At 57.1% G+C, this 14,599-nt stretch overlaps 1 protein-coding gene and 1 long non-coding RNA gene across 2 annotated transcripts in view; one reads left to right on the top strand and one right to left on the bottom strand.

Annotated features, from left to right (window-relative positions):
- The window catches only part of TAF4 (TATA-box binding protein associated factor 4), a 75,630-nt gene extending 65,858 nt beyond the window's left edge, over nt 1–9,772 (bottom strand). Inside the window, exon 1 of the mRNA XM_045529322.1 lies at nt 8,465–9,772. Within this exon, the coding sequence (XP_045385278.1) occupies nt 8,465–9,770 (1,306 nt within the window). The 5' untranslated portion in view covers nt 9,771–9,772. The remainder of the gene's footprint in view (nt 1–8,464) is intronic.
- Nucleotides 9,773–10,393: 621 nt separating this feature from the next.
- LOC123622083 lies at nt 10,394–14,348 on the top strand. The gene is made up of 3 exons (XR_006729407.1): nt 10,394–11,058; nt 11,380–11,472; nt 11,740–14,348. It is a non-coding gene; the product is annotated as an uncharacterized LOC123622083 (long non-coding RNA).
- The last annotated feature ends 251 nt before the right edge of the window (nt 14,349–14,599 follow it).

Raw genomic sequence — 14,599 nt, 5'->3', positions numbered from 1 at the left:
GGACCATCCAGCTCCAGCGATCACAGACTGTGACTTCACGCCAACACGTGGCAGGAGGGCCAGGACGGCAAAAACGGCCGAGATCCCCAAGTAAACAGCCACGGGAAGAGTGACAATGCCCCCTGAGCCTTCCCGAATAAGAAGCCCAACAGGCCAGGAGGGACTGGGAGCTGGACGACAAACGTTTCCACCACGTCTGTCTTCCCCCAGGAGCGGCGGCTCTTCATCCGGGGACCCCCTCCTGCGGGCTCCAACACCCAGGCCACCACACCCTCACCCGCCGGCCCCCAGCACGGCAGCCAGCCGCACCCTCCCCAGCGCCTGCTTTTCCCTGGTCCCTCCTCCCAGGCCACTGAAGCGCCAGAGCTGGCCAGGGGGCAGCCTTCCACGGCGCTTCTAGACACTCACTCTGTGAGGCCTCGCCTGGCCACGACCGGAAGTGCCATCAATGCCAGACTCCCAAATGCTGACCTCTGACCTATGCTGACCGCTCCGTGAGCCTACACCCAACTACCCCAACACTCCCCTCGGGAATGGCATCTCAAACCTGACACCCCGCCCGCTCCATCCAGGGGACGGGCGCCCCCGTCCCCACCTCAACTCACCCTGCAAGGACCTCAGCCTTCCCTGAGCCCATGAGCAAGGCCTGCGAGGACACCCACACCTTGCCACCACCTGGCACCTGCTACCGCCACCCCTGCAAGCCACAGACCACAGATGCAAAAGTGACCTCAAAACACGACTCAGATTCTACGGCTGCCTTGCTTAAAACCCCCAATGGGGCACCTGGAATAAATTCACACTCCCTGCAGCCCTGAGATACAACGGCTCCCGTGACCTGGCAATGCTTCCCATCCTTTCCTCTGCCGCTGGCTCCGGGACCTTTCTTCTAATCTGCAGGGCCCCTGCACCTCCTCTTCCCTCCTCCTGGACACAGGTGCCAGGCTGCACGTGGCTGAGCCCCTTCTCGCCCCCAGCCTCCTCGGAAAGACCTTCCCTGACCACCCTCCCCAGCAGCCCCTTCTCAGCCACTGGCACCTACACAATCAGACACACCTGCCCTCTGTTTCCTGTTAACTAGGAAGCCACCACAAGAGCAGGGCTGTCTCCTGGGACCCCCAGGCGGGACCCCTGGCACCTCGCTGGCCCAACACGTGCCCCTCGGATGCACCTGTGCAAACAGGTCGCAGCAGAGAATACGCGGCCAACATCCAAGTGAACAAAGTCTAATCTCACTTAGTGAAAGAAATCCAACTTAAAATCAGACATAATTTCCTTTAGAATGGTACTGATTTCTAAAAAGTCATACTTTGGCAATGGTTTTAAAACAGTAAACTGGTGTAGGAGTTTGTATCAAAGCCTGAAAAATGCTCAACCTGTCACACGCACAGAGCTGAGCAGGAAGATGTTCACCTGGGGGGTCCCCGTCAGGCAGGTGGGGCATCAGCCCCGCACCCTGGTGCAGGGCCTGTTACTAAATGCTGGCGCCTGGGAGACTGTGGCGTGGCGAGGGACGCACACGGGACAGAGCAGGACAAGGAACAGCACGGACACGCAGGATCACGGGACGGTTCTGATTTTGTAAAAATCAGAAATACAGAAACAGACCCGTATGGAACACAGGCTGAAGTGACATACCCCAAAATGTCCACCGTCTGGGCCAGGTGCGATTACAAGTGACTTTATTTTCTTCTTCAGTTTTCTTTACTTTCCAAACTTCCTATCATGAACATAAACTAATCTTATGAAAACTCAGGTTAGAAAGGAAGTCAAGTGACGAGTAATTTTACAGTACTTATAGTCACGTTACGAAGTCCATCGGGCCGCCTTCTTGCCCACCCTTCACGCCACTGCCGCGGCGCTTCAGACACGGGACGTCACCGCCCGCACACAGCTGCGACGCCGGCCAGCGCCGGACGCGGCTCGGTCTCACGGCCTGTGCTCGGCGCACATGAAAACCACAGAGACAAAGCTCCTCTATGAAACGCCCAAAAGACGTTGTCCCAGCACTTCGGCACAAAGTTAGAGAAACGGCAGCGCCCCCAGCCCCGCAGAACAGGGCACCAGCCTCACCACCTGCAGCACCTCCTTCCCCCAAAGTGCTCTCGGCAGACCCCAACCCCAAAAGCCTTGGCTGGCCCTGGGGTGTGCGGGGGCCGCACCCAGCACCGGGAGGAGGGCTCTCCTGGAGTTCTGCTCTGTCCATGCTGTGTCCACTCAGACCTCTCACCCCGCAAAACAATTCCCGTGGGAGCTACAGACCTTCTGACTGCTGGGCCCTCATTCTAAAACTTCAGTCTACAAGAAAACTGTTTTAGGGGTTTCCTGACCTCTGGAGTTGGGATACACTTGGAAATGGCCCCTCTGAGGTCCAAGTGCCCCAACACCACCCCAGCCGGACATGCCCCTTCCTGGCCACACTCCTCTCACAAGTTTGGGGGGTGAAGGAAGCAAGCGTGTACCTTCCTCACGGCCACGTTTCCCTCTAATGCCCAGGGAAGGCACAGAAAGGTCCCACCAAACTCTCAGGAAGGACAGACAAAAATGTGACCTAGCTTCAGAGACCGGCAGAGCTACAAAGCCGCTCTGAGCCCCACCAGACTTCTCCAGACGGCCATGCAATTCCCACAAGATGATCCCACTGCACCGCATGGCGCCCCACGGGAGCACTGGGCAGTGGTTCCGGCCTCCATCCGCTCTACACACCGGGTGGTGGAGGTCGGCCGGAGCCACAGAAGCCCAAGACAATTCAGGGACAAACAGGGCAGGAGTCTATGCACTTTCTCTAAAGGGGTGAGGGGGTCCTCATCGTGGACAATGTATCTCTGTTTTTTGAAAGTTTTAATTCCTTGTGCAAACATTCAAGAATATGTAAAAATCAAAAATTCTAATTCAAAGCTTTCTAATTCAAAGCCCAACCACGGAAATACAAAGCACCCCATTTTCAAGCATAACTTCACAGTACTTGATCTACTTCACAGCAATGTCAAAGAGCAACTCTCTGGGTAAGAAATTTTGCAAAACAGCTGCAAGCACATCTGCAATTGACAATGCCACAAGGCCACCCCGCCTCAGGCCCACCTGCAAGCTGAGTCCAAGAAGTGGCCAGGTGAAAACACCTAGAAAAGAAGGTCCCACAGCAAAAAACTCCCCTTGCCTTTAGTTTTTAACTTACCTGTCTTATTACTACCAAAGGCCTGACTAGATAAAACGCTGCCGACCTGCAGCCTAAAACAAGCTCCACAGGTGAGAGCCACGACAGCCAGTTGTCTCCGGGAAGCTGGAGATTATCCGCTCAGCATTCACACAGGAAAAGCGAAAGTGCTCGGAGAACTATGCAAACTGCCCCGTCTCAGGCAAGTGTCTCCAGAGCCCTTTTAAATCTCTGCCTCAAGATTTTCAAAAACAGTTAATTATGTTTTGATCAACTCACATATAGCCAGGTATTTATAAAACCCTTCTTCAAATTTATCATTTAAATGGAAGAAAGCTCACATTTATACACTGAAAAAGACTTAAGAAGCATACCAGGAACTACCTTGACTTTACCTTGACTTCAAGCAAGTAGAGCACTGCTGTCCCGCTGAGCTGGGTCACTGACGCTCTGATCAGACACCCTGTCTGGGACACTCCTCACAACACAGCTGCGAGTCCAGCGACAATTCTGGGAGCCAGGGCGGCTTGCCCTTTGCCCTCGGAGGAGCAGGGCCAGCTTCCCCCCCTCAGATTCACCAACCGTGCAGGTGAGCCAGGACACCACTTCCTAGGTGGCTTCCTGGTGCCCGGGGACTGCGTTGACACAGGAGTATGTGAGCTTGGACAGAAGACGACTCTCCAGGGCCTCACGTTAACCGCGTGGAGAAGATCCCTATTTGTCAGGGGCACAAGAATAGTGAGACCAGACGCTCCTGGAGTGTGACAGGACCACTTCCTGGCTGTCACTAAACGGTGAGGACCACCGGCCCCAAGAGACACCGGAAGATACTTGAGATCCCTCCCAAATGCAGTCACCAAGATGACCCTGTTCATCCCAAAGGCAGTGGTGACCAGCCAGGAGGGACGCCAGACAGAGGGACAGGAATAGCTGCCTGCCCCCCGACCCCTGCAGTGCAGAGGGAAAGGCACAGCCGCTGCCTCTGTCCGACCTCAGAGCTGACAGGCACTGTCCCTGAACAGCTCCGCAAAAATTACTTTTCTTTGTTCTTTTCAAATGTCACTGTTACCAGAGTATATCATGAGGAAAACTGGGTTAGGGCCTTTGGCCTAAATCGAGCCCCCTACCCAGGCCCACTCCCCCAACGTCGGCAGGCGAGCAGTGACTACCGCAGAGTGACCCACCTGTGACAGAACCAGAGGTACAGAACCAGTCAGCTACCACACCAAATGCCTCAGTCGCTGAGAAAACATCCAACCTGGATACGGTTTTGATTTGAATAAAGCTGTCCTTAAAAGATTTTGCTAGTCTATAGCAACATAACGTTTAAAAAATAGTCGGGGCCGGGCGTGGTGGCTCACACCTGTAATCCCAGCACTCTGGGAGACCAAGGCGTGCGGATCATTTGAGCTCAAGGGTTCGAGACCAGCGTGAGCAAGAGCGAGACCCTGCCTCTACTAAAAATAGAAACAAATTATATGGTCAACTAAAAATATATATACAAAAAATTAGCCGGGCATGGTGGCGCATGCCTGTAGTCCCAGCTACTGGGGAGGCTGAGGCAGGAGGATCGCTTGAGCCCAGGAGTTTGAGGTTGCTGTGAGCTAGGCTGACGCCACAGCACTCTAGCCCGGGCAACAGAGTGAGACGCTGTCTCAAAAAAAAAAAAAAAATAGTGGGAAATGTAATGGACTGGGGAAGTATATGAATAATAAATGCTACTTGACAGCTGTGTGTGCCACTCAACCTGACAGAATTTCACATTCTTCAAAAAATGGTCAATCCCACCTGATAGCCGGGGAAACTGAGGCTCCATCCCAGGTCAAACAGCAATAGTGCAGTGCCCTCAAGTAACAAAATCTAAATTTCTAAGAATGTCCCTTATGCCAAAGTACTTGCTGCCAAAGTTAGCCCCCAGAATTTCCAGTTCCCACAACGTCACGTGGCCGGCCTTCCACACTGCGCCCCGCAGCCTGGGGACCACCCCGGCCCAAACAGCGCAACCAGCTACTAGTGGACCTTCCCCTCCTCTCCCACAAACAATATGGTTCACCATGGATGGGAACCGGCGCCCTAGGTGCCTGTCCTCACACACATATTAACCCTGGGAGTGCCCCCTTTAAAATAAGTAGCGTGCAAACAGTCCCTAGGCCCAGGTATTCCGGCCTGTGGTGAGGCAAGGGTTCTGTCCGGATGGGGATCTACGCTTTAGCCAAGTCAGAGCACCGGGAGAGTAAATTCCGCACAAAAGCAGAAGCAACAGAGGTGTACTAAAGAAAATGCCAACTTGCCGGGCTGAACGATAGCCTTTAGAAAGGAGCATCTTCAACATAACACCTATCCAAAAAGATCTTTCGAAACCATTTACACATATGCTAATTTTGGTGTCATATCATTGTTTTCTTCTTTCAACTATAATCGTAATATTACTTTGATCTTATGGCTTTCCCCAGCTGTATGTAACTAGCTAGTGCCTTTCAGTGCTCTTGGGACAACTGCATCGGCGACAACAATCTTGCTAAAAGACTTGTGTTTTCTCATTTTTCCCACTGTGAATGAAACTCAGACCGTGGCACCTCAAGCCAGCAAATTACAATTACGTTAACATAAACATCCCTTTACAAAACCATCCTCACAAAGAGTATCAACACAGAGTTTGCTAAAACCAAATGCAACATGCAGTGGTTGCAGTGAGCTATGGTGATGAAACGTACGGAAGGCCTGGGGCTTGGCCGGGAGGACTTCAGGGTGAAGCCTCCCTCGTCCCCCTGCCCCACCTCTACAAAGGGACGGCACTAGGGGAGGCCCTTTCACACTCAGTCCAATTGCCACCCATCTGCTACTCCACTTGACACCTACGTGCAGCCTGGGTGCAGGCCCACCCTGCACCTCCCAGCTCCACCGACTTGTAACAAGAATGAGTTATTAGCCAAGCAGGAGTTACTTCTACCTTTCTTCTAAACACTTGTATTGTGAAAGATTTCATAAAAACGAAACATCAACTAGAAGAATTTATTATTCTCTCATTGATCAGTTGTAAGATGCAACCAGAATATCTATAATTTGCCATTCTGATTTACAAAGTTAAGTCATACTGTTTAAAGGACTGTGGCTTGTGGCATTGGTAGTAGCTTTAAGTATACTTTTTTGATTTGACAGTTATTAAAATAAATAATGTAATTAGAGTTCCTACTCAGCAGATCAAGTGAAGGGAGACATGAAGAAACAGATGTAAATCTTTTATTTTCTAGAAAACGTTCGTCCCCTTGAAAGCACCACTCTCAGCACTGTCACCCAAATGTCCCCATGAGCTGCTCTCTGCTCTCACATACATGGTGACTGATGCAGACTCATGAGAACTCATGCAAAGAACCAACATTTCTACAGATGCCTTTGAAGTTATCTCCTTGTCAGGTACAACTACCCTGAAAACAGGACAGAAGGGGGTCCCAGGCTCACTCGTGACAAAGATGCCCTTTTCGAACCACATCTTCCTCCTGCGCCCCAGACTGAAAAAAGGGATGGGGCTTTACCCATGTGCAGGCTCAGAGTAAGGGAATGCAGCCGACTCCCCGAGGCCAGTCCCGTCACCACCTGACCGGTGACCAGGCGCCGGCCCCCGGCCCCCAGCTTCAGACCGTGACAGGGCAGCACGGGCACATCCTGGCTGAGCGGAGCTCGTGACAAAACACACAGGACCACAGGACAGATATCTTCAAAATTAAATGAAAAGTACCATGATATTTTACATAATGGACTACAACCATGCATTGCTTTTTTAAAACATTACTAAACACCAGCCATATTTTCCACTAGAAGATCAAAAATACACAAAATGAGTCAAACAGAGCCTTCAATAAAACACCCCTACAAACTCCTCAGTGCCCCCAAAGTTTGTCATAAGGAGCATCGCAGCACGTCCTGGGTAGCTTCACATCCCCTTTCCTCCCCAGAGTGCAGAGGCCCCTGGGGCAGCCACCGCAGACACACTTTTCCTGGCGGTCAAGTCCCTGGCTCTGGCCCCATAGAGCAGATCCCTACCGGAGCCTGACCGCCAGTCCTGAACTTCACACACTGTGACAGGAAAACCTTTCGCTTCTGAAGATGCTGCAATACTTTTGAAGTGACCAGCAGCTCTTTTCAGAAAGCAGGAGGGGATGAGGGAAGGACCGATGTTTGCTTGCTGTTCCTACTAGTGCTGCCACCGCGGCGCTGCTACAACTGCCCGGCACAGTTACTACAGACCAGGGAGGAGCTCTCCACTGCCATCCAGGGAGACTGGGCGGAGGGACCGGGAGAAGGTAGGACGCTCCTCCGCCAGAGGATCCCCAAACAAAAGCAGGCGGGTAGGCAAGTGCCCCTCAAAGAATCTTTCTCACCAAGCCTGAGGGGCCCTAAGGAACCGCAGAAACGACAGACTAGACAGGAGTGTGAAAACTGCCAGGGCTGAAGGGGTTTCTGAGTCCAGAGCATCAGCTATGAGTGTGCTGCGCTCCGCTGTCACCAGGCATCACCTGGACCACCCCAACAACCCTGCATGGAGCAGACAGGGACTGACACCCTCCCCCGCCCCCCAGAAAGCAACGACAAAAGTCCCTGGGCGTTCCTTTAGGCACTGACACTGCGCTGAAAGGGCAGGGAGACACAAGGTGCTGACACACTGCTCCAGAGCAGGGTGTTCAGCCAGGCTGCCTGCAGGGGCTCTCCCAGGCTGAGCCTGACATCTCCGCCTGCCCAGTGGCAGCAGGGACGTCTCAAGAAGAGGCATCACCCTGCCATGACCTCACCTGTACAAGGGAGATCTCTATCCCAGGGTCACAGGGTCACAGGTAGCCCCGGGAGGACACAGACCCCACGTCTAACTGCAGAAACTAGGCAGGGAAGCCCACACTGCTGGAGTCCAGCTCCAGCACGGGAAAAGCAGCAGACCTGGCACATCCCTGAACTCCGGACAGCCCACACCTGGTCCCAGGATGCTTCTGGGGGGTGGGGAGCCCACACTGGGCAGGAGCAGGAGGGGACCCACTCAAGCAGTTGTTCCTGGGTAGAACAACTTCGAAATGCAGACCAGGACCAAGACACACGACAGTCAGCCAGGATGTCAGGGACAGGGAGGACAGACGCACGCTGCCACTCACACCCACTGGCTCACTCACACACGGGGCAGAGGCTGCGCCCCTCACCTCGCCTGCCCAGCCACAGGGCCTGCGGGACAGATGACCTTAGCGTTTCAGCAGCTGAGAACTTCCTGGAACTGGCAGCTGGCGCGGCTCGGACCCGCCCTTCCCTTCGCCCCGCGCGTCCACTCACCTGGGGGCAGCTGGAAGTTCTGGATGTTGGTCGGGTTCTGCGGCGGCTGCGGCAGGCGCGGGGCCAGCACGGTGGGCGTCAGGGTGGCACGGATCCCGCCGGTGGTGGCCGCGGGCGTGCGGGGCAGGCTCTGGGTCGTGGCGCCGGCCGCGCCTTTGGGCAGCCCCGTGGGGGTCCCGGGAGCCGGCGGCGGGACGGCGGGGCCGGGCAGCGCCCCTTGCATAGTTGGCCCGAGGATCATGCCGGCCGCGCTGCTGGCCGGGCCGCTGGCCGCCAGGGTCTGCGCCGGCGGGGGCGCCGCCTGCACCACCGTCTTGGGCGACTCGGCCTTGACCCCCGGCACGGGCGGCGCGGCGGGCGCGCCGGGCCCGGGCTGGCCGCTGCCCCCTGCGGGGCCCCCGGCGGCCGGGGCGGGGGCGGGGGCGGCCGCGGCGCTGCCCCCGTTCTGGGCCGCTGCGGGCGGCGCGGCGGGGGCGGCGGCCGAGGGTCCGGGCGGGTGGCCGGGCGGCCGGGCTAGGGGCGCAGAAGCGGGGGGCGGCGCGGGGGGCGCGGGCGCGGGGGCGGCGGGGGGCGAGGGCGCGGCGGGCGCGGGGGGCGCGGCGGCGCCCAGGAAGGGGGGCGTCTGGATGACAGTGCCGGGGGCGGCGGGCTTGGGCAGCGGCGGCGGCGCGGGCCCGTTGTTGACCAGGCTGACAGCAGGTGCGGCGGCGTGGTGCGAGTTCAGCAGCGCGGCGCTCCCATTCAAAGTTTGCGCGGCGCCGGGGCCGGCGGGCTTGCCGGGGCCGGGGCCGGGGCCGGGGCCCGGGCCGGCGCGGGCGGCCAGCGCGGCGGGCCCGGCGGGCTTGGCGGGGCCGGCGGCGGGCTCGGGCCCCGCGGCGGCGGCGGGCCCCGGGGCGCAGGCCCCCGCGCTGCCCTCGGGCGGCGGCCTCAGCTTCGCGGCGGGCGGCGCGGGCCCTGCGGGGACAAGGGGGCGGCGCGGTGAGCGGGGGCGCGGGCGCCGCGGCCCCCCGCCCCCCGGCCGCGCTCTACCTGCGGGGGGCGGCTCCGGCGCCGCTCCGGGCGCGCCCTCGGCGGGGGCGGCCGCCCCGGCGCCCGCGGCTCCGGCCGGGCTGCCGCTCACAACATGGTTCCCGAGCGCGCCGGCGGCCGCGGCCCGCACCTCGGGCGTGCGCGGCGCCAGGTGGTGGTGGTGGGCCGCGCTGGCCGCCAGCTGCGACTCGAGCGAGCCCACCAGGTCGCTCACCACTTTCTCGTCCACCTCGCTGTTGAAGAAGACCTCGTCCAGCAGATCCGAGCCCGCCGCCATCTTTTTTCCTCGGCCGCCGCCGCCGCCGCTCGGCCGAGCGCGCCTGGGCGAGGAGGAGGCGCCGCGCGGGGCGGGCGCGGGGCGGGCGGGGGGCGGCGCGCGGCCGGCGGGGGCGGGGGCGCGCGGCGGGTGGGGCGGGGCGAGGCGGCGTGCGCAGGCGCGGGCCGCCGGCGCCGCCCATTGGCTGAGGCGCGCGCTTAAAAGGCGCGGCAATGGCTGCGAGCGCTAGTGTTGGGCGCGGGCGGGCGGCCGGGACGCTACGGCGGCGGGGTCTGGGGCGCTGGGCCCGGGGTGCGGGGCCGGCGGGCGCGGGGACGGCCGAGCGGGCGGCAATCGCGCCGGGCAGGACCGGGGCCGCGGGCGGCGGCGGCGGCGGGCCTGGCCCTTTGTCTGCCCCGCTCCAAAATGGCTGCTGCAGCTGACGGGGCGCCGGGCGGGCCGCTGTGCGCGGTGGTGGCGGCGGCGGCGGCGCGGGGCCGCCCGGGGGACGCCGCCTGCGGGCGGGGAGCGCCGCGCTGGGCCGGGAGGCGCGCGGAGGAGCCGGACGGGCGCTGGGCCTCCGCGCTCCGGGCCGGGGGGTACTGGCGCCGCCGCGGGCGGCCGGGGAGGGCCGGGCGCTCGGCCGCCTCGCCCCGCAGTGGAGGCCGCCCGCGGGCTCGCCGTCCATCTTTGGGTCTGGGGGCCGCGCGGCCGTCCCCTCAGCGGCTGCTCCCGACGAGGGCGCCCGACGCGCCGCCGGGGAAGAGGACGGTGCCCCCCGGGCGCGAAATGGGTTCCCGAGGGCGAAGCCGGAACGCCTGAAGTCGTTTTCTGCTCTTAATTTACTTTTTTGGAGGTTTGTGGGAGAAAATTATCTGCAACAACGTTTACCAGCACCTTCGAGATAGGAGTATTTCAGTTATAGTCCCAGCCCCCGCTTTCTGGGCGGGTCTTTGTTTTTTACTAAAAGGTAGCATTATTGGACATTTCTAGTGGTTTTGTTTTCTCCCACTTTCTCGTGAAAGCCCAGAAACCGTTTCCAGAGAGAAATGCTTGCCTCGGACCTCCCTGGCGGCGTGAGACCACGGGGTCGCCCCTGCGGAGGACGCGGTGGCTCTGAGTCAGCACGGGCTGTGGCGTGGCGAGGAGTCGGTTGCTTCAGTGGTTGCAGCAGAGCCGCCGCCCGGCTCGCGAATGCAGAGTCCTGCCGGGCCCGTCCCCTTGCGGCCTCAGACTGAGGGACACCGGCAGCTGGACACAGTACTGTGACAACAGCAGCCAAGGAGCCGCGCAGAGTGGAGCCGGAAAGGTGCCTCCCCTAGGGGAAGAGTGTTTGGGAGAAATGCTATAAATGTGCAACCGGGATTTTGTACTTGGACTTTAGCCCGCAGAAGGCAGGAAAGGAGGCCACTAGACTGAGCTGGGTACGAAGAAGCAGGGGGGTGGGGAGGTATGTGCGCACGTGGGGAACCAGGGCACTCCAGTGGGCACCCAGAGCTCAGTGTGGGAGGCTGGTGTGAGTTTTCCAAAAAGCGCAGAAGTTTGGAGTAAGATCTCAGAATTTTTAAATGTTGACAAATAATTAGGACTTTTTTTTTTTTTTTTTTTTTTGCTCTGTCACCTGGGCTAGAGTGCAATGGCATCACATAGCTCACTGCAGCCTCAAACTCCTGGGCTCAAGAGATCCTCCTGCCTCAGCCTCTCAAGTTGCCGGGACTTATAGGTACACACCTCCATTTCAGGCTAATTTTTCTATTTTTTTGTAGAGATGGGGTCAGGCAGGTGTTGAACTCCTGGCCTCAGGCAATCCTCCCGCCTCAGCTTCCCAGAGTGCTAGGATACAGGCGTGAGCCACTGTGCCTGGCCTTAATTAGAATATGTTAAAGTAGGTCAAACCAGACCATCGGCAGGCCGGCCTCAGCCCCATGTGCAACTCGTGTGGTGAGAAACACCAGGTGTGCAGCACAGCCTGTTCCCTCAAACCCTTCAGGTTGGAGTCGGGGCAGAAGGAAACCAGCAGCTGTGCTACAAGGCAGAACAACGCACAATGTCACATCAAAGAGACCCCCAGGTCCCAAAGGCCCATGTAGCTTTGGGGGTTCCCATGCTCAGGCTGCCACCCTTCAAGTCCTCTGTGGCCACACTAATGGGATCTTTAATAAAAGTCAGTGGTGCCGTCCCCAGAGTGGTGGCTCCTGTGTTCTCCAAAGGCCCTGCCAGGAGCCACCTCCTGCGCTCATGCCTTTGTTGACATCACCCCGAAAGTCCTCTGGCGTACCTCCAGCCCAGCAGCTGTGGCCAGGTTAAAGGTCTGTGCCCACCCGACCCAACTTCCCTCGCAGAAAGATCTTGTGACAAAAAGGACCTGGGGGACGTGACGGCTTAGGCAGCAGTGCTGTGTCAGTGCTGGCAAGAGCTGGAGGATGAGGAAGCTGCATGGCTCCTCCTTCCTCCTGATGTGTTTGTGGGGGAGGGGGACACTGCCACTCTGTTAGCCTTGGTCACCCTGAGGACTTGGGGCCAAATTTTCTTTGAATATCTCTGTATGATTTTACTTGTTGCCACAAGCTGTTATGACCTGCAGTTTGAAGGAAAAATTCCACCTGGCCTAAAAAAAGAAAAGGGGGAATTAAAACAAGTATAAATTATAAGCACCATGTTTAAATGTGGAAAAATGTTTGCTGTAAGAATGGCAGAACCGCACACAGCACGTCCTCACGCCTGTGTGCCGCACACATGCAGGGCTGTGCGCAGAAATGCAGCTTCCCAGGCCAGTGGCTTTGTGGACATTCTAAATTTATTAAGCAGTAGATCGTCTTTTTCAATAAAATGGAGCGTCAGACACACTCACTAAAACGTAATAAACATAACCGAGAGGCACTGGTTTCAGTGTTGCCCTGGCTGTGTGGAAGATCCGCAGTGTTTGTTACATTACCTATGCTTCTGTCGACTGCCTGAAATCCTTCCTCATAAAACAACTTTTTTTTAAATGCAGCTAGATGGCAGCTGGTGGCCTAGGGCTGCTCCCGAGTTCCATTTGCTGGGTGACTCCACCAGCCCAGCCAGCATCATTCCTCCTTCTTGCAGACTCAAGGGATGTGTCTGTGGTCAAAAGCGGATCTGCATCCCAAGGGGAACTCAGGAGCACACAGCTGCTCCATGAGCAAAGGTGTATGCGTGTCCTAGTGCCACAGCAAATCATCACCAACCTGCACACTGAAACGAGGAGTTTGTTCTCTCACAGTTCTAGAAGCCAGAAGTCCACAGTCAAGGTGTGGGCAGGGTTCACTCCCTCCTCCAGAGTCCTTCCTGCCTCCTCCAGCCTCTGGGGGCTCCAGGTGCTCCTGCACTGCTCATGGCCGCATGGCTGCAGTCTCTGTCTTCACCTGGCCTTCTCCCCATGTGTCTGTGGCCTCCTCTTTTTGTAAGGACACTAGTCATTAGATTTGGGACCCACCTAAGTCCAGAATGATTTCATGACAAGATCCATAACTAGTTGTATCTATAAAGACCCTACTTGCAGACAAGGTTACATCCTTATGTTCTGGCTGGACATGAATTTGGGGGGTGGGAGGGATACTGTTCAACCCAGTATACCAGGACACTCATTTGTGTACTTCTGGAGAGAGCTTTGAGAAATCAGAAGGCACTTGTTGGCCTGCCCCGCCCCTTCACCCTGGGCTGGAGGCTGGAGTGCATGGCACTGCGACTTGGATCTGGAGTGGAGTCTCCCGGTCAAGAGAATCCCTTCCCTGCCCTGCTTTCCCAGGAAAATGATGCTCAGATCTGCTCCACCAAGACCCCCTCACCAGGGACAGTTCGGGTGCCCACCAGCAACAGTCAGGACAGACACACTGGGCACTCCCTGCGTGCCGGGTTCAGCCTGGTGTGCAGATGAGGGGCTGTAGCTCAAGGTTAAGTGAGTGCCCCAAGGTCTCATTCTTGGGAGGGGCAGAAACCCAGGACTCAGACCTGAAAGCTGACAGACCCTTCCGTCCAAGCACAGATTAGACGCCTGCTTGCTGAATTAGAGTCAGGCCTGCTTCTCTCAGATTGACCTAGATCTCCTGAGTGAGGCTGTCTACAAACTCGCAAATGACTCATTGCAACAGCCTCTTGGCTGACTCCCACAATGGCTAACTAGAGCCATCGTGCACGGACTTTACTAGCATAACTCGGAGAGGTCATTTCAAAGTTCAGGAGGGAATGGCCCTCCTGGCGGCACTCCAAGGAGTCAGCCTTCTTGTCCGTCTCCTCCAGCTCAGAGCACGAGCAAGGAACGGCGTTACCCCCAAGGAGAGAAGCCTGCCAGCATCTGGGCTCCCCGCTTCCCCAGGGAGGGTCAGCGCTGCTGGGCTTTACTTCCCAAGCACGATGCCCGTCGGGTGACTTCTTAGGATCGCCTGTTGCTTTGGTTAATTCCTAAATAACTTGCCCATCATTCAGTTCACATGCCCGGTTTACAAAAGCCCAGCCCCAGTCCCTGAAAACCTTTAGTGTCATGACAGGTGCTTTGGAAGATGCACCAAACCACAGATTTTGTCACTGATAATGTTAATTTAGTAAGCGTTTAATAAATGATGTGGTATGGAAAGCTAAGATATTAGATGGTGACCATTACATTTCAATTAGAATGTAATAAAGGAAACTTTTAAAATGAGGTCCTTTACAAAAGCAGCAAAAACCAAATACTTCCACATAAAGCAAACAAAAAGAAATGCAAGACCTGCAGTCAGGAAACTAAACCAAGATTGAGAGAAATGAAAGAAAAAAGTATACATGGAAGGATATACCAAGTTCAAGAATCAGAAGACTCAGTACTGTGAAAATGTCATTTCTCCCAAAAATGA

The sequence above is a fragment of the Lemur catta genome, chromosome 17 (assembly GCF_020740605.2).
Source record: "Lemur catta isolate mLemCat1 chromosome 17, mLemCat1.pri, whole genome shotgun sequence".
Lineage (NCBI taxonomy): Eukaryota > Metazoa > Chordata > Mammalia > Primates > Lemuridae > Lemur > Lemur catta.
The sequence above is the reverse complement of the archived record's forward strand: the minus strand, read 5'-3'. Positions and strand labels throughout refer to the sequence as shown.